General features: G+C 37.0%; 1 protein-coding gene across 2 annotated transcripts in view; it reads left to right on the forward strand.

Annotated features, from left to right (window-relative positions):
* Nucleotides 1-19,180, forward strand: part of NPSR1 (neuropeptide S receptor 1) — a 150,008-nt gene that overhangs the window by 94,856 nt on the left and 35,972 nt on the right. Inside the window, exons 3-4 of one of the 2 annotated variants that reach the window (XM_059171544.1) lie at nucleotides 5,233-5,336; nucleotides 14,222-14,315. The exons of the other annotated variant lie outside the window; for it this stretch is intronic. Coding sequence (XP_059027527.1) covers nucleotides 5,233-5,336; nucleotides 14,222-14,315 — 198 coding nt within the window. The remainder of the gene's footprint in view (nucleotides 1-5,232; nucleotides 5,337-14,221; nucleotides 14,316-19,180) is intronic. 2 annotated transcript variants of the gene reach the window in all.

A 19,180-nucleotide genomic window follows, 5' to 3' on the forward strand; every position in this document is an offset into this window, starting at 1 on the left:
AGCAGGGAGCCCAATGCGGAACTCGATCCCAGTACCCTGAGATCATGACCTGAGCCGAAGGCAGCGGCTTAACCCACTGAGCCACCCAGGCGCCCTTGTCCTCTCATTCTTGACTTCTTCCCACTCCACCCATATCCATGCTCCAACGGGGAACCCACACTCAGATTTCTGAGACCATCAAAGAAGCCATAAAACCTGCAGTGAGCCTGTTTTGGGTTTTCTGAGTATTGCAGTTTCCTAGGATCTCTCACGGAAGAAATGGGGAGAAGCAGGAGTAATAGCATGGAAGTGATTAAGCCTTTGAAGTGTACCCTTTGTTCCCAGGCTCCTGTTAATTACCATTTAAGAAAGGTTTATTTGTAATGTATTCAATTACTTAGGTAACAAAATAGCTTTTTACTGATCAGTTAGAGCAGCATTTGCTTAATAGCCACAAAGGCTGGGCCGGAGTTTCATTGATAGTCTACTCCCAGATCTGGGCTTATCTCAGACCGAGCTGGGCGGTGGAGGGAGTCTTACCGGAGTACATTATAACTGTTAATATAATCACTTAGATTTAGAGAAACGTAAGTTTAGGGATTTTCCCCATTATTCTTTAAAGAATAAGTACAACAAAGGAGAAGAGCCAAGGAACTCCAATGTCTATTTTATTCATTCTTCCAGTCGATTCCTGAGAGGAAATGCTTCATGAGATTTCTACTGATCAGGTTTCTTCTCACAATTCCCAACACCCTGCTCAAATCTGACCTCCTCGGCACTTCTCTGACTACCCAGGACCGCTACAAGATTTCTCTAATCTCCGACATTTTTGCTGTATTTCCCATGGAGCTTTGCCAGTGGTCTAATGGTTATCTACAGAGAAACAAAAAGGAAGAGACAGAGGAGCATAAGACTGGGAGGGCCAAAGCCATTTTGTTGTAGCCCCTACCGTGTGAATGGTCAAGGGAAGCTCCTGGAAAAGGGGACATGTCAGCTAGATATTGAAAGATAAATAAAAATTCAACAGACTGATATATGGAGTGAGGCATATATCAGTGACTCTTTTTTTTTTTTTTTTTTTCAAAAAGAGGGAATTCATATCTGAAAACACGAATGTGTGATCTGGGGTCTTCAATACAAAAATGCCATGGGGGTATCTGACAAGAGGTAGGCAAAGCCAGATCCTAGAAGGTTTTAGGTTAAGCTGGGCACTTATCCTGTTTATGGTGAAGATCCAGAAGAGGAAGACTTACCATCACAGTTCTCTAAAGGAATAAAGGAAATTTCTATGGGTGGAGAGGCCCTATAAACAGAGAGAGGCAAAACAAAAATCAGGGCAGCCAGGACAGGGAGTGAGGGGAATGGGAGGAAGAATCACGCCTATATATTGAGGTTTCAGGACTATATGAGAACAGATAGAACAAGAATTAGAAAGGAAGATAAGAAAGGGAAAGGAAAGAAAAGAAAAAAAAATAATAAAAACACAGGCACTGTGGTGAAGACTGTGGACATAGTCATCCAAGTCTGGGTTACAAGGCTGGCTTTCCCTCTAATTTGTCATAAAACATTCAGAAAGATTCTAATCACACTTAGTTGCCAATCTATAAAACAGGGAACGTACCTCACAGTTTTTAGTTAGATTAAAAAGTCTTAAGATACTTTAAATACTTAAAATATTAACAAGGATATAATGACTGCTTGGTAACATTCCTTAAGATCACACTCAGTTGTACAGAAACCTGGATTAAGAGTGGTAATTCTTCAAACAGCGAAGTCAACTCTACTTAGGTAAGATGTCACCATGAGGGACAGCTGGGTGACAGGTATGTGAAAACTCTGTGCCATTTCTGCAACTTCTCATGAGCCTTTAATGATGTCTAAATAAAAGTTTAATTTTTACAAAGCCATAAATACTTTTGACAAACCACAGTGACAATTTATTGGATAAATAGTCTCTGAGAACCTATTTATATCCTACCTACTCTGGACGATGGTTTTCCTTTGTTTCTCATTCTCCAGGGTTCACAGATATCATTTACCAAGTGACAGTGTCATTTCAGTTTTCATTACCCCTCTTTTTTTTTTTTAAAGATTTTGTTTATTTATTTGACACAGAGAGAGAGAGAGAGCATAAGCAGGCAGAGTGGCAGGCAGAGGTAGAGAGAGAAGCAGGCTCCCCGCCGAGCAAGGAGCCCAATGCTGGACTCGATTCCAGGACCATGATCCCTGGGATCATGACCAGAGCCAAAGGCAGCCATTTAACCGACTGAGCCACCCAAGGCGTCCCTTCATTACTCCTCTTAAACAGAAACACAGCAATAAAAATAAACTATTGGAAATGGAATTATGAGTGGCCTACTATAAAACTGGAGTTTCTTTTGCTGTTTAGCTGTTCAGCTGAGAGCCTGAATCCAACCAAACACATACCCTTTACTTCTAAGGTTCTGCCCAGTCCTCTAAGTAGAGTTGCACAGAAACCACAGTCCTCTCCCATAAAGGCTAGTAGTGAATCTCAACAAAGGCAGGATTTGAATTTTGATCTGAACAATTTACTAGAAAGTACAGTTCATTTGTCATCCAAGACAGAGTTGCTAGCTTTGTCTTTGTGCCACCTGAAGCCAGGGTGCTTATCTCCATGACAAGAATAAAGATTCAATTTCAGTCCCTATCACCCTCCCACCACAGCAGAACAGGGCACCCAAGAGCCTGAATAATCTGCCAGACTCTTTGCTGAGGGCATGCTGCAGTATACCTGGCATCCCTAGCCCCGTTCACTAATTACTGCTGTCAATCCTAACTTGAGAAGTAAATTGCCTGTGTTCTACCCATACTCTTCCCTGTCTTCATTGTATAAATCCAGCTCTGCTGAGATCACAACCAATGACTTTGGCCACAGTGGTGACTTCTCATCTAGACTGCTAGTCCCTGCACAAAGGAGTCCTTGTGGCAGCAGCCATCACTTTTAGTTCAAAGGGACCCTTGCTATGTCCCGTGGCAAGTTTGCACTTCCTTTTGGGACTAGGACCTCCAGCCTGCAGAGTAGAGAGGTACACAAAGTGTCCCAGGGGTTCTTTGGGAGTGATGTCTCGTGAAGCCATTTCTGTCTCTACCCTTTGGTTATCAGATGTATGTCAGCCTCCTATTAGTAAACACAGCATGATAAAGAAAGCCCTGATTTTATGCATACGCAGCATTTTGAAGGATGGCATTCCATCCTTTCAGAGTGCCGTTAGGATGGCACTTTATCTATGCCTTTAGCAGACCACCCAGGAGAGTATACTATATGATATAAACTGAGGATTCTATGATCAGTGGTTCAAGTCTATATCTGCTTCACTATGAAATGGATCTCCTGATCAGATATTATGTTGTTTGGCATGCCGTTCCAATTGAGCAATCAGAAATCCTCTAGGGATTGGTGAATGGTGCTGACTACAACTCAGAGGTCAGGGAAGCAAGCTCATATTCAGAGTAGGTATACACGGGGAAGATGGAGAGCTTTCCCTTGCAGTATTGAAAGGACCCAGTGTAGTCAACTTTTGACAAGGTAACAAATTGGTCTTCTTAAGAAGTAGTGCCATATTAGGGCTCAGTGTTGGTCTCCGTTATTGGTAATTCCAAGACAGTCAAATACAACAATAGCTAAATTGACCATGATAAGGGGTAATTCATCATGTTGTCCAAATGTGTAGTCTTACTCCCTGCCACTATTCTGAGGAGCCTAATATGGAGTTATTCCAACTACCAAGTATGTCAATACAAATTAAACCCCCAGGGATGTGGGAAGTGAGCAATGAAAGGTCTGAAGATCTAGTGAACCATTCTACTTAAACTAGGATTCTATTTGTTACCTGGCCCCATGAGATTCCATGCTTGTAGTGGGGCCATAATGAGACTTCAGTTTGCCAAGTGTCAGGTTAACATAGACCCTGTGTCTAATAGTCCTCAAAATGTCTGTATATTCTTCTTTCCCCAGTGCACAGCCATTCAAATAAATGGCCATAAGTCCCTTTGGGGAAGGACTAGGAGAATTATTACAGTTCATACTTACTATAGTTCTATAAGACCTGGTTTTATCACCCCCTCTCTACTGCCTTATAGTAGGAGGCCACCACTGAGCTTCTTTGTAATGCTGGTTCCTCTCACCATTACTTTCTTCAGGAATGGTGTGTCTTCTGAGCCCTTTCATGCAACATCATTCTCTGGTGGATCTTCTTGCTTCCCATAATATGTCCATTACACCATGACCTTTTTGTTCTTTTTTTATACTGTCTTCCAGGGCAACTCAGACATTTCCATTTTGCCTAAGAAGGACCAACACTTCCTCCAGACTTCTAAGTTACTCTATCAAAGAGTTTGCCTTGCCTCTTGGGTCCTTGATAGAGTGTTATATCCCATTTCCAAGAAAGTGACCCTAAGTCAATGAATTCTGGCCTGTCCTGTCTTAAGTCCCATCCCTGTCCAACAATCAGCAGAGAATCCCTCCAACACTGTTTTGAGAAAAATTTTGAATCACATGATCAATTAGTGATAGCAGTCATGGAGAGGTGAGAGGGAGCTTTAAGACATATGGTATACTTTTGCATTTCTGATGTAAACATCTGCTCAACTTACAACCTGTAAGTATAGAAATGAGTAAGGACAACCACAGGAGCATAAAGTCTCTGACCTTGGTCTCAAATCTTGGCCTCAGTTCCTCTGTAGTTTAATCAATTAAGTTAATTAAAGTGATAGATCATGCACTTGACTTTTTCTAGGGACTGGTGTTGAAGGGGGAAAGGAGAAGGAAGAAAAGGAACCTGGGGTGGGGGTTGGGGGGAGTTGTTGATGATAGGGAGGTAATAAGAAGTCGACACTGTAAAGTAACAGATAGAAGAAGGGGACTTTGAGGGACTTCTTGAAGATAAATAATTTCCTTTTCTCAATTTTGTCCTTATTGATCCTCACACAGTCCTTGTTTGGGTAGAGATCTAAACCCCCTTAAAACTCCTCTTCTGAGACTTAAAATGTCAACTGCGTGGTTACCAAAGTCATTTTAGTTATTACCAAAATCCTTCCAAGGTGGCTCCATCTAAGTGGTAACAAGCTCCAATAAGTAAAATCAATGGACTCCTGTCTTGCTTTACTTTTCCTTAATGGCCATCTGATAAACTGGGGCAGGAGGAGGGGATATCTCCCCAGGAATTCATTTCTACTGTGGCAAGGCTGGGAATTTGAAAGAGATTCAAATTAACCACTGTGTGTTTTTGTTAGACTCCTTCACAGGTCTGATAAACATCTTGACAGACATCATTTGGCGATTCACCGGAGACTTTCTGGCACCTGATCTCGTCTGCCGAGTGGTTCGTTATTTGCAGGTATGTCGCGCCTTACAAATGTGATGAAACAAACTGACACCAAGATTAGGTCTTGGATTCTTCATAAGGAAAATAATATAGAACCCAGCACTTCTACCCAATAAACTTCTCGCTTCTTCTAGTTGGAAGGACAAGAATAATTTGTAAGATTTTGGGGTTTTTGCTAAAATAATAAACATACAGATAAAACATAAGTAGCATTAGTAAGAATATAAGTGTTCACATTTCAAGTATTAAGTAAAATTTTGGAGTCAACATGAAGGTCTTTGACATATTCTGGCTGTCTTGGTCCATTCAGGCTGCTGTAACAAAAATGCCGCACAATAGGTAGCTTAGAAACAACAAATATTTATTTCTCACACTTCTGGAGGCTGGAAGTTCAAGATCACTGTGCCAGAAATTGTCAGACCAAGTGCCTTCTTGCAGGTTGCAGACTCCAGATTATGACACATGGCAGAAGGAGCAAGGGAGCTCTATGGAGTCTCTTTTGTAAGAGCACTAATCCCATTCATGAGGGCTCCACTCTCATAACCTAATCATCTCCCAACAGCCTGACCCCTAACACCATCACAATGGGCATTAAGATTCCAACATGTGAATTTTGGAGGGACACAAACATTCAGAGTATATGTAGCACTGTCTAAACAATCTTCAGAAAATTTATCAGTTTTCTTTTTTTTCTTTCCTTTTTTTTGCCATTTTCCCCCACTCAAATTAACACAACACGGGCTACTGTTCTTTTTGAAAAACGTTGACAGATTGTTAGAAAGTAGGTATTATCTCTGGTTATTTTACTTGTATTTCTTGTATTACCACCGAAATTGGACTTTTTAAAATATCTACTGGCATTTGAATTTCTTCTTCTTCAAAGTATCTGTTATTCTTTTTCAATTTTTTTATAACTGGGATACTTGTTTTTTTCTCAGTTATTGATAATATCTATTTTCAGATTAAAGACATTTATACTTTGCCTGTTGAATATGCTTCAAAGTAAAAATTATAAATACAAATATATATATACATAAAATATATGGTATAAAATATTACATATGTATCATTTACATATATTAGTAATATATTATAGATGTATATAATATGGATTAAGGCACATCAACTAATTATAGAAAGAATGAACTGTTTCATAACTGGTATTAGGATTGAGGTGCTGCTTCAGAGCTGTTAACAATTATTTTTCATTAATATATTTCTATTTTTATTCCCATACTTCAGGTCTAAATTACTGTAGCTTTATAAAGCACAGTGCATTTCTGGGAAAACTTACCCTATAAGATTCCATTTGTTAGTAGAGTTTTGTAGAATCTTTGCAACTATATTCATCCATGATTTTAATTTGTTCTATCATTTTTAGACCTTGGAAATGGAGTTACTTCATCTCCAGAAAATGGACAGAGAATAGTTACAATTAAAAATCTTTTGTGCTCTGAACATAATCTTGAAAGTTTGGTAGATGTGAAAGAGCCCTGATTACTATCTGGAACTGGCATTTTTTCAGGGATAATTTTTTAAAACACATTTTAATTTATTATTTAAAAAATTTGCTTCCTTTTAGGTAGATGTTATCAATTGCTTATTCTAGCAATTGCTGAGAAATAAATTATGCCAGTTCTGTGTTAGAAGCAGGGATATGGTTGAGCTAAATAGCTATCAGTTGAAATAAACTAAACTATCAATCAAATTGACCTAATTGGCATTTATACAACACTTCATCCAACAAAACAGAATGCTTATTCTTATCAAAATCACAGGGAACATTCACCAAGAGAAATTACATACCACCATAAAACACACTTTAACAATGTAAAAGAGTGGAAATAGCACAAAGTATGCTCTCAGACCCAACTAGAATTAAACTAAAAATGTATAACAGAAAGATAGCTGGCCAGTCTCAATGTTTTTAGAGATGAAACAACATGCTTCTAAGTAACATGTGGGTCAAAAAAATGAAAATACAATTTATCATAATTTGTAGGACAGTAAAAACAGTGCTTCTGAAGAAATATAGCATTTAATTTCTTGTATTAAAAAAGATCTAAAATTAACAAAGCTTCCCCCTTAGGAAACCAGAGAAAGCAGACCAATGTAAACCTAAAGCAAGCAGAATGTTTTAAATGATAAAAATTAGAACAAATTACTAAATGAAAACAGTAATTCAATTGTGAAAAATCAATGAAACTATAAACTGGTTCTTCAAAGAGATAATAAAACTGGTAAACTTCTTGTCAGGCCAAAGAAGAGTAGAAAAGGGATGACACAGATTACTGATATCAAAAATGAAAGAGGGGTCATTATTACTGATCTGATAATAAAGGAATTTATGAAATACAAGTTTGATAAATTACTTTAAATGGACCAAATCCTTGAAAGACACAATCTGCCAAAACTCACACAAGGAAAAAATATATTACCTGAATAGGTCTATATCTATGAAAAAGATTTAATTGATATTTTATAATCTTCTAAGAAAGAAAGCACCAGGTCCAAATGGGTTTACCGGTGAATTCTACCAAACATTAAAGGAAGAAATTATACTAACTAGTTTCTTTTTTTTTTTAAGGTTTTATTTATTTATCAGAGCGAGAGAGTACATGAGTTGGGAGGGTGTAGGGAGAAGGGCAGGAGGAGAGGGAGCAGCAGACTTGCTCCTGAGGAGAGTCTGATACAAGGCTCAATCCTAGGACCTTGAGATCATGGCCTGAGCTGAAGGCAGACTTATAACCTACAGAGCCATCCAGGCTCCTCTACTAATAAGTTTCTAATTTTTCTAGAACATAAAAGCAAAGGGAACATTTCTTAACTCACTCTGTGAGTCCAGCATTACTCTAACACCAAAACCAGACAAAGGCATTATAGGAAAGTAAAACTATACACCAATATCTCTCATGAACATAGATATAAAAATTATCAACAAATATTAGTAAATTGAATGAAAATACTTATAAAAAGAATTACATACCATGATCAAATGGAATTCATTCCAGGTATGCAAGGTTCACGATTCAAAAGTCAATTAATGTAATTCATTAAATCAAAAAGTTGAAGTGAAAAAAAAATGTATATAACCATTTTAATAGACACAGAAAAAGCATTTGCTAAAATCCAATATCCATTCACAGTAAAAAGTCTCCACAAAATTTTCATAGAAGGCAATTTCCTCAGTTGGTAGCTACAAAAAGCTACTACTAACCTCATACTCAATGGTGAGAGACTGGATGTATCTTTCCTAAGATAGGGAACAAGGCAAGGATGTTCCCTCCCATTACCCCCATTAGGATCATACTGGAAATCCCACCTAACTCAACAGGACAAAAAAAGGAAATAAAAGGTATACAGATTGGGAAAGATGAAATACCTGTTCACAGATGAAAAAAACAAAACAAAACAAAACAAAATATAGGAAATCTGTGGGCTTATTAAGTGAAAATAAAAATAACAAGGTTGAAGACTACAATATGCTTTTATATACTAGGAATGAAAAATTTGAATTTAAAATTTAAGAAGCAATAGCTATTTATGTTAGCACAAAAAATATGAAAGACTTAGGTATAAACCTAGCAAAATATGTGCAAGATCAGTATGAAGGAAACTATAAAACTTTGGTGGGAGGAATCAAAGAATATCAAAGTATAAAGATAGGTATTCTATGTTAGGAAAATGCACTATAGTTAAGATATCAATTTTGTTCAAAACAACTTATAAATTCAATGCAATCCCAGTCAAAATCCCAGCAGGTTATTTTATAGATACAAACAAAGTTTGTGTGGACAGGTTAAAGACACAGACAAGCCAGTACAATACTGAGGAAGAACACAGTTGGAGGAGCTACTATCTGATTTCAGACTTACAAAAATGCTACAGCTACATCACGACACCATGATATTGGCAAAAAAAATCAACAAATAGATCAATGGAACAGAATAGAGACCCCAGAAACAAATGCACACTAAAAGTCAACTGATATTTAAATAATACCAACTGTTTGGTATTATTTAAATCACCTCCTTTGACAAAGGAGCAAAGACAATTCAGTGGAGAAAAGATAGCCTTGCCAAGAAATACTGCTGGAGTCATTGGTATCCAATTAAATAATATAAATGATCATGATGATGATCTGACTAAAGACTTTACACCTTTCACAAAAACTAATTCATTATGGATCATAGACATGAATGAAACATGCAAGGCTATAAAACTACTAGAAGATAACATAAGAGAGAATCTAGGGGACTTTGGGTTTCTCAATGGCTTTTTAGATATGACACCAAAAGCACCATCCATGAAAGAAAAAAATGAAAAGTTGGATTTTATGAAAATTTAAAACATCTCTGCAAAAGACACTGTTAAGAGACAGAAAAGACAAGGCACAGAATGGCAAAAAAAATGTTTGCAAAACATATACTTCATAAAGGATTTGTATCCAAAATATACAAAGAGCTCTTAAAACTCAACCCACTTAAAAATGAGCAAAAGATCTGAACAGACACTTCTCCAAAGAAGATAGAACGATAACAAACAAGCATATGAAAAGAAGCTCACCACTATATAGCATTAGGGAATCCCAAATTAGAACAAGATAGCATTAACATAGCTATTAGAATGACTATAGCCCAAAAAACTGATGATGCAAAATGCTAATGCTGTTTGCAGGAATGCAAAATGATACATCCATTTGGAAAGCTATTTTGGCAGTTCAATTTTATAAAAATAAAATTCTATAAAAACAAAATTGAACATACTCTTATCATACAATATAGCAATTACACTCCTAGGTATATAAACAATGAGTTGACAACTTACATTCACACAAAAACTTACACAAGAATGTTTATAGCAATGTTATTCAGAATTGTCAAAAATCAGAAGCAAGATGTTCCTCAAAAGCTGAATGGATGAAAAAAAATGGCTACATGAGTATGATTACAACCATATGACCTTCTGGAAAAGGGAAACGATGAAGACCATAAAAAGATCAGTGGTTCCTAGGGACTTGGAAGGATTGAATAGGTAAAGCACAGAGGATTTCTAGAATAGTAAAACTTTTCTGTATGAATGGTGGATACATGATATCTGCATTTATCAAAAACCCACAGAATTATAAAACATAAAGAATAAGACTTCATATAAAACATTGATTTGGGTAATAATGTGTTGATATCAGTTCATCAGTTTTAACAAATGGATGCTAATAATAGGGAAGGATGTTAATAATAGGGAAAACTGGGGGAGAGGAGGGTGGGACATCTCTGTACTATCTGCTCTATTTTTATTGTAAAACTAAAATTGCTGTAATAAATAAAGTATATTAATTTTTTAAGTCCAGGGATCCTCCTGTACATGGATCCAATCTGGTATTTTTCTAAATAAAATTTTTCTAAGTTTGCTGCATTCAAGTCTCACTTCTCTGGAAGATTTTCCTTAGTTTTATATTTCCTAGGTCATTTTTGTCAGAATTGAGGGGTGGGGTAGTGCGAATTCAGACATATGTCCTCAAGCTGCCATCTGTTCTCCAAATGGTATCCCATATGTTGTTGATGTGTAGAATTTTCATTGTTGACATTTATGAATTGACTATAATTGTACTTTGATTTCCTTCTTGACTCAAGTTAATTACAAGGGTGTTTAAATTTCCAAGTGGTATTTAAAAAAAAAATAACATGGTACTAATTTCAGCTTTTATTGCTTGTTGTTTTAAATATGCAAATTATATAAGTTGTATAATTTTTGGAATCTATTGAGGGATTTTTTTTCTTGGTAGTTTAGTTTAGGACCAGTTTTGAAATGGTTGCCTAGATATTTTACAATAATGTGTATTATTTTTAAAGTGTGTTTAATTTTTCCATGTATTATTATGTTTTATTCTTTTAAATCTTTAAACATTTTAGTTATACATATTTAGTATTATGTTGCTTGTCACATATAAGTTTATTAATATTCTATCACCATTTTGTATTGTATTTTTTTAAATAAAAAGAATCCATTTTTCTCATGTAGTGCGATTTGCTTTGAATTTAATTTTTCTGTTAGCAGTATTGTATTAAATGCCTTCTTTTGGTTTTAGTTGTTCTGTATGCCTTTGGTCATTGTTGTGTTTTTTAAATTTTGATAATCATTTGGTTTCAGAGGTTTGTTTTCAACACACTAAGCAGATTTGGGGAAGGATTTTGTACATAGTCTTTGTTTTAGTCAAGGAGGTTAAACCATTTATATTTATTGAGACAAATGGTGTTTGGTATTATTTAAATCACCTCATTTTAATCTTTTTGGTTAATTTTTTTTCCTATTTACATGTTTTTTCTTTTCTATTTGGTTATTAATTGTGTTAGGCTGAAAGATGCCCTCCACCAAAATCCAAATCCTAATTCCTAAAATGTATGTATATTACCTTCTAAGGCAAATAGGGACTTTACAGATGTAATTAAATGGGGAGATTATTCTGGATTATTTTAATGAGTCTAAATGTAATCATATCTATTCTTTATAAAAGGGAGGCAGAGGGAGATTTGACAGTCAGAAGAGGCATTATAACCACAGACCCAAGATGTAATTGGTATAACCACAAATCAAAAAGTGCTGGCTGTCACCTGAAGCTGAAAGAGGCAAGGGAGGAAACACCCCCCACCAGAGCCTTTGGAGGGAGGCTGGCCTTGCTAACACTTTGACTTTGAACTAGTATACTATAAGTGATTTTATACTTCTGGTCTCTAGAAATGTAAGAGAATAAATTTTTGTTGGTCTAAACCACAGGTTAGTGGCAATTTGTTACAGTAACCATAAGAAGTTAATAAATTATTTTTCTCCATTTTTATTTCACTATCATAGCTTATCTTTAATTTTTAAATTGAGTATGTCTCTATCAAAGTAAAAAACAAAAGAGATGCCTAAAATGTCCAAATGGAAAGATATAACATGATTTCTTTCCTTATACTCTCTTCTCAACTCCCCAGATTTTTCCCTGGAATGTTTCCTAAATAAATTCATAGTTATTTTGTAAACATGTTGTGGGAATTTTTGGACTCATTGCTTACCATAGCTGCTATTATTCAATCCTGTCCCTCTTATAGAGTCTTAATTTTGAAACAATGCTCAATCAGCAGAAATATTTCCTCACAGAAGATTTTGCAGGAGATGATGTGATGTTATGCTTTCTTCTTTCTTATACATATAAGTAAATTATTCTGTGCCTTGGCACAGAAATGATATTTACAAAATTCTTGGATCATAATTTTTCTTTCAAAATTCTGAACATGTTTTATGCTATTTTTCTGGCATTTTATTTTTGTAAAAAAGAGGCACGACAATTTGAAATGCATTTCTTTTATGTAACCTTTAGGTTTTTTTTTTACCCTGCCTAGATGTTTGAAGACCCTTGAAATTAACTACTGTTTTTGACTGTATCTCAAAATACATCTCTTTTTGTTAATGCTGGCACTCTCTTTTGTGAACTTTCCTCTTGCTCCAGATTCTGAACTTGTGTCAGCTACCTCACTCAACACAGCCAAAAATGGCTGAGATTCTTGTGACCTTCTTACCACAACATTCCGCTCCACAAAGTTCTGCCCCTGGGGACATTTTTTCCCCCATCCTCCTGAAATGCCACCTCCTGAGCTGTGTGTGGCCAGCTATAACAATTCTGAATTCTTGGATCACACATAGAAATCCCAGTTTTCTCTAAGAAGACAGTTGTCTAATTTTTTTTGGTTAAACTTGGACATGATTCTTCCCTCCATCCATATAGCACCTTTTTAGCAAGAGGAGACTCTCTTCTTACATCCCTCAGGAGAACCTTCAATCACTAATGAGACCTCAAAACCCCCTCCCTATAGCACCTTCCACAATGGTAGTACTGGGATGCATTTGTGGTAGTGTTTTAGGTAAAAATAATAAAGAACAACAATATTGTTTATTTTTAGTTGAGTGAGGGAAAGAACAGTAAGGTATAAATTCAGACAAAAGTTATTACCAAAGTCATGGTATTTTTCTTTCATTTTAGAAGAGATTCAGACACTCACCCTTAGACTTTGGTCTTTGACTTACCCTTCCCCACTCTGGGATTGGCCCAAAGATTACAAAACAGAGATATGGCTGGACTTTTGGTAGAAATGAGGCTCAACGTTACGCAAAAACTTTCCACTTTGATCATCCTTTCAGAGATATTTCACTTAATTATATTTTGATTATGCTCCTCTCATAAAGAAGTTAACCTCTTATATCCCAATTTCCTTCTCTGCAAACTCTACAAATAACACTATACTTAGGATAATTAAAGGGCCTGAGCAAAGTTGGTAAGAGATGGGGTGGGAAGGGGGAAGAGAGGACCCAAGGACTGACCCTAATGAACAGCTCTGCTAAAGAAGTGGAGGAGGAAGTAAGTTCTGAGACTGTTAACACAGATGATGATAAATGATTCTAAATAGCACATGGGCTCCCGGAAACCAGATCCCATCCATTGTCTTTCAACAACTCACACTGATAAAACCCAAATGAATGTTTCTTTCTAATTATTCTGGAGTGTCAAGTATGGCAGAGAAAATTAGTTTAGCTTTATAAGTCAACTACAAACAAATGTACCATGCAAATGTCAAGAAAGACTGATCCTGAGATGTGGTGTCTCCAAGAAGTCATGTGAATGAATGAACAAGGGTGAGCTTAGAAGCATTCTCACTGGTCACCATTAGCAATGGCAAGTCCAATTCCAAAACAGCAATCTACTTCTAGACATAGGGAGTCAGTCATTTCTCTCCCTAGCCCAAACTTCATCCCTCCTTAACTTCAGTGCACAGGTTTCTAAATAGCACAAAATACTCCTCTATGATATGCATTCTCTCACTTTTGTGAAGTCACATACCTCCTCTTGTTTCTCTCTTCAGGTTGTGCTGCTCTATGCTTCTACCTATGTGCTGGTGTCCCTCAGCATAGACAGATACCATGCCATCGTCTACCCCATGAAGTTCCTGCAAGGAGGTGAGTTGGCTTAACTAAAGTCTATCCTGTAAGAAACCATCCTTGGGTGAGGGTAGGTTTATTTCCACTAATGTTATCCTCCTAAATAATGGTTTTCTTATTCCCACTCTCTTCTTTTCTTTCTTTCCACTTCCTGGGTCTGATGGTCCAAAAAGATGTAGAATTAGAAACAGAATGCCTAGGAAAAGTGGATACTATTTGGATACTATGTATCTACTATGTAGATAGTACCCATGGATGGTCAACAAGCACTTTGTCTTCCTTACTTCCAAACCATAGAGATAATTGGAAAGATGTTTTTAATTGACAGTTACTGGCTAGTAAAATTCTCCTTGATCCAGCGATAGTGCGGAAGCCCCAGAAGAAGAAAACAGATGGGTCAGAGGGAAGGTTTAAACCACACAACTCACAATACCCACAGATGACAGTACAGTAATATGGTGTTAAGAGTGCTTCCTAAATAGATTGTGTAAAGGCCAAAGCAAGAAGGACTCAAGGAAACCAGTAGGGTGATTTCTGGAACACAAGGAGGAGGGTCCATCACTGCATGTTTACATTCCCTCTGTCCTCCCCCTTCCCAGTGGGGCAACAGAGATAGGGGGCTCTTCCTCCTAGTAGTGGGGATGCTGGATTTGAAGAGACAGGGTGGGGTCCTAGGAAGAAATGACTCCTTGGAGGGATGGTTGGTACCTAGTCACAAGACTAATTGTCCATTACTCTGCCCATGGGCAGAGCCCAGTTTCCTCCAGGACCCCTGAAAGCAAGTAAGAACACAATGTTGATTGACCTGTACCACACTCTCCCAGGAAGCCTGTAAAAACTTATAAAATGGAGAACTAACATGAAATCTTGACTACAGAGATGAAGTGCAATCAAATATCATACAAAATGAGACAAAAACAAAACTGTAGAAAATAGATAATAGTTCAAAATACCATTCTGAGGCATTCACAACTAAGAAAGTAAAATTAGCAGAACAAGCAGAACTTTAGAATAAATAGAATTAATGTCATCAGATACTAGTGAATATTTCAGAGAAAATTGGCATAGATCCTTTAAATGATAAGTTAACAACATCTAGTTAAAACAAAATGTGCAGTCCTTTGACCTTGAAGTTCTACTTCTCCGTATCTTCTCTGGACAAACACTTACATTCATGCCTGTATGTACATGTGTTGTTTATTGTAGCTTTGCTTAGAACAGCAGGAATTCCTTCAGTGGAGGAATGTAGATGTTTCAGTAGCTTAGATTTATTGATTGCATACCAGATGCATTCATGATTATATAAGTTCTTTAACCATGTTAAGTACTTTAATTCTTACAACATCTCTATGTGATAGGTCCCATTATTATCTGAATCCTACAGTTTGGACAATTATAATTTAGAGAGTTAAAGTAACTTGCCCAAATCACACAGCTGGTAGGTGCAGGGCAAGACTTGAACCCAAGATGGCCTGGGTGTAATTCAGGTATTTTGACTACCGCATATCCTGCTTCTCAATGAGGAAGTGGGATAGCCACAGACAGTAAAAAAAGAAAAAGTAATAAACAAATGCTTGCAAGGGCACACATCAACTAGTCCTCACTTTTGGCAATGGGATTTCCACTAGCTATAGTGACCACAGGGACTTACGTACAAGAAGGTAGACTGATATGTTGTGCACAATTAAAACTATTTTAAAAATAGAATTTATACCTGTTTATTGTAGGCTTTTCTTAAGGTTGGTGTGTGTGTGTGTGTGTGTGTGTGTGTGTGAAGTATGTGACCAGCACCACGCTTTCTGGGCACTTTCTTTGCCTCAGTGGTTGTGATAAAGGAGGAAGCAGGGAGTGGGATGAAGGGAAATGGGAGAGACACTTCATGATGTAAACAAAGGTATGATATACTTATTCATTCACCTATTTAGTTATGCCCAGCAAACCCCAGGAAGGATTGAGTGGGGGCATACAAAAACACATACACCAGAGTATTTCAAGGTACAGAAATATAAGTATTAGGGAAATTAAGTATAAGGAAACATGAGGGGTGTCCTGAGATATTTTCCAGAGGTGGAGGCTTAGGGAATCCATAGCCAGAAGGGAAACATTACTCATCTCACAATACTCATTGGGTTAAAAAAAAATCAACTCTTTAGCTCATGGAAAATAGGACTAGTTCTAGGAGACACTGCAATATTCTAAACAGGGTCCTAAATTACAGAAAAGGCAGCAATGAATATTAGAGCATTCTTTTAAAGATGTAAAGCAATTTATTTCCTCACTACAAAATTAATAGAGGTTTGGTGGAGGGCACTTGGAAAATAATCATCTTCAATAGCTTTGGGGAAAGGTGAAAATGTAGAAATCAACATTACCCATTTTCCCTTCCTCGCTGGCCAATCCCACTGAAGTCACAGAGGAAGCAGGAATGAAGGGGATGTACAGCTGGGAGGGAGCCAAGGAAAGAAGGCTTCAAATAACAGAACCTCGTGGAATTCCCAGCACACGGGGATCTGATGAAAAATGGATGCCACACTCGCCCAGAAAGGCTGCATGGCGATGTAGGAGTTTTGGGGTGATGTGGTAGGTGAGAACAGGGAAACCTGTGGGGCTCACTTGGTATGACTTGGTGTTACAGTTCCTCAGAATTTAAGGGCAGCATTGAGGGGCTGGGCTAAGGGTTCATGTGATTGAACAAAGAGGGGGCAGCAGAAAGAGATTCCCCACCGGGAAGCACAGCTTCTTCACCCAGAACTGAGCAGGCAGAAGTCACAGAGTGTCCCTCATGGCTGAGCAGACACCAGGTGATGGCGACTAAACCAATGGAAGAAGAGGGGAAGGGGAGGCCTTCCCCTTATTCTTACTGGTTTTGTTCACTGCTTTTTACTAAAGTGGTGGTTTCCTCAGCCAGGAACTCCAAAGAAACTGACATTTTAAGCCTCTTTAGGATAAATAAGTACAAGAATAATTAGGAAAACATCTATTCATTATGAAGAGAAATACATACTTCAGGATACTAAAGCATAATATAAAACTTTGATAATTTAAGAAATATGATACTGAAACCAGAATAATGTACATAAGGCATATGGAATATCAAATCAGTTAGAAAAGAATGACTTAGTCAGTATATGGCATTAGGATAGTTGTCTAGCCATTTAAAAAATATTAGACTGCCATCTGTCACAGTGAATTACAAAGTAAATGCCAGTTGGATGGAAAAAGTAAAAATTTTAAACTTGAAAGGGTACAGGTAAAACTTTTTATTTTTGGTGAGGGAAAGATCTTTCTGGGAATAACACCAAAAGCAGAAACAATAAGGGAAATAAATGTAGTTTAAATTACACCAAAACTGGGGTGCCTGGGTGGCTCAGTGGGTTAAAGCCTCTGCCTTCGACTTGGGTCATGATCCCAGGGTCCTGGGATCAAGCCCCATGTAGGGCTCTCTGCTCAGCAGGGAGCCTGCTTCTCCCTCTCCCTCTGCCTGCCTCTCTGCCTACTTGTGATTGGTCTGTCAAATAAATAAATAAAATCTTTAAAAAAAATAAAAATAAAAAATAAACTACACCAAAACTTTAAAACTCTTTACACAAATAATAAACATCGTATGCATACCTAAGCAGCATAACAAATAAAAAATATTTGTATACAACAGGCAAAGGGATAATGTCCTTCTTCTAAAGAACTCTGGCAAAGAAATAATTGAAAAAGCAGACAAAGGACATGAACAAATTATTAAGAAACAAAAAAAAAAATGGACGATATATAGAAATGTTCCTTTTGATCATTAACTGAAGAACTGCAAGATTAGACATTTGGATATGAAATCTTATCAATGAGATAACAAGAGTAAGAGGAAGAATCCTCTCAGTGTTGGGAGAATATACAGAAATAGGCATGTCTGTACACTTCCAATGGGAGCCATAAATTGTAGACACTTTTGGAAGAAATTGAATAATATTTGCCAAAATCAGTTTCTCAGAGTTTATCCTAAGGCAACAGCACCATAAAGAGAATACACATAAATTGTTTGCAATAAAATAATTGGAAACAATTTAAATAATAATAGGTTATCAATAAAATTGAAGTTTAGTGTAGTGATGGGAAAAAATTTATATCAGTGCTTTTCAAATTACACTTCACACACTGGCCCTGGAGGACTCATTTTGTAGACCTGCTCTAGAACAGGTCTGGAAGCTTCTGGCTGTCACGCAACCTCAGCCTGAGCCAACCAGGCATCCTGCACTGGGCTCGAGATAAAATTATATTTGATGAAAAGCTTTTATTGCCTAAAGAAGTCTGAATGCCGCTTGTATAGATGCAGACATGAAAAAACCTCATAAAATTTTTTGACAAAGACTTTCTTGACATGAAGATATGGTCATAAAAATTTTTTTCTGAGAAAAAAATTTTTTTTCTGAGAAAAAAATCAGATTGAAAACTAGCATGTACATTATGTTCACATTTTTATATGTGTAATCTACGTATTACATATGAACACATTATCAAAATTTGGGCTGGCTATTTCCGGTACTTTCCACCAGGGATTTTTTTGCCTTCTTTTTGTTGATATTTCCCTACTGGTATTTGTGTAATTATCATGGGTAGCTTTCATTATTAAAAACAAAGAAGATCTATGGGATGCATGAAAGAGAGGACTAAGACAAAAGTACAGAATTAGGGGGAAGGGAGTCAAGATGGCAGAGGAGTAGCAGACTGAGATGACATCAGGTTGCAGGAGTTCAGCTAGATAGTTATCAAACCATTTAGAACACCTACAAACCCAACAGGAGATCAAAGAGAAGAAGAGCAGCAATTCTAGAAACAGGAAATCAACCACTTTCTGAAAGGTAGGACGTGTGGAGAAGTGAATCCAAAGCAAAGGG

This window comes from Mustela lutreola, chromosome 4 (genome assembly GCF_030435805.1).
Source record: "Mustela lutreola isolate mMusLut2 chromosome 4, mMusLut2.pri, whole genome shotgun sequence".
Lineage (NCBI taxonomy): Eukaryota > Metazoa > Chordata > Mammalia > Carnivora > Mustelidae > Mustela > Mustela lutreola.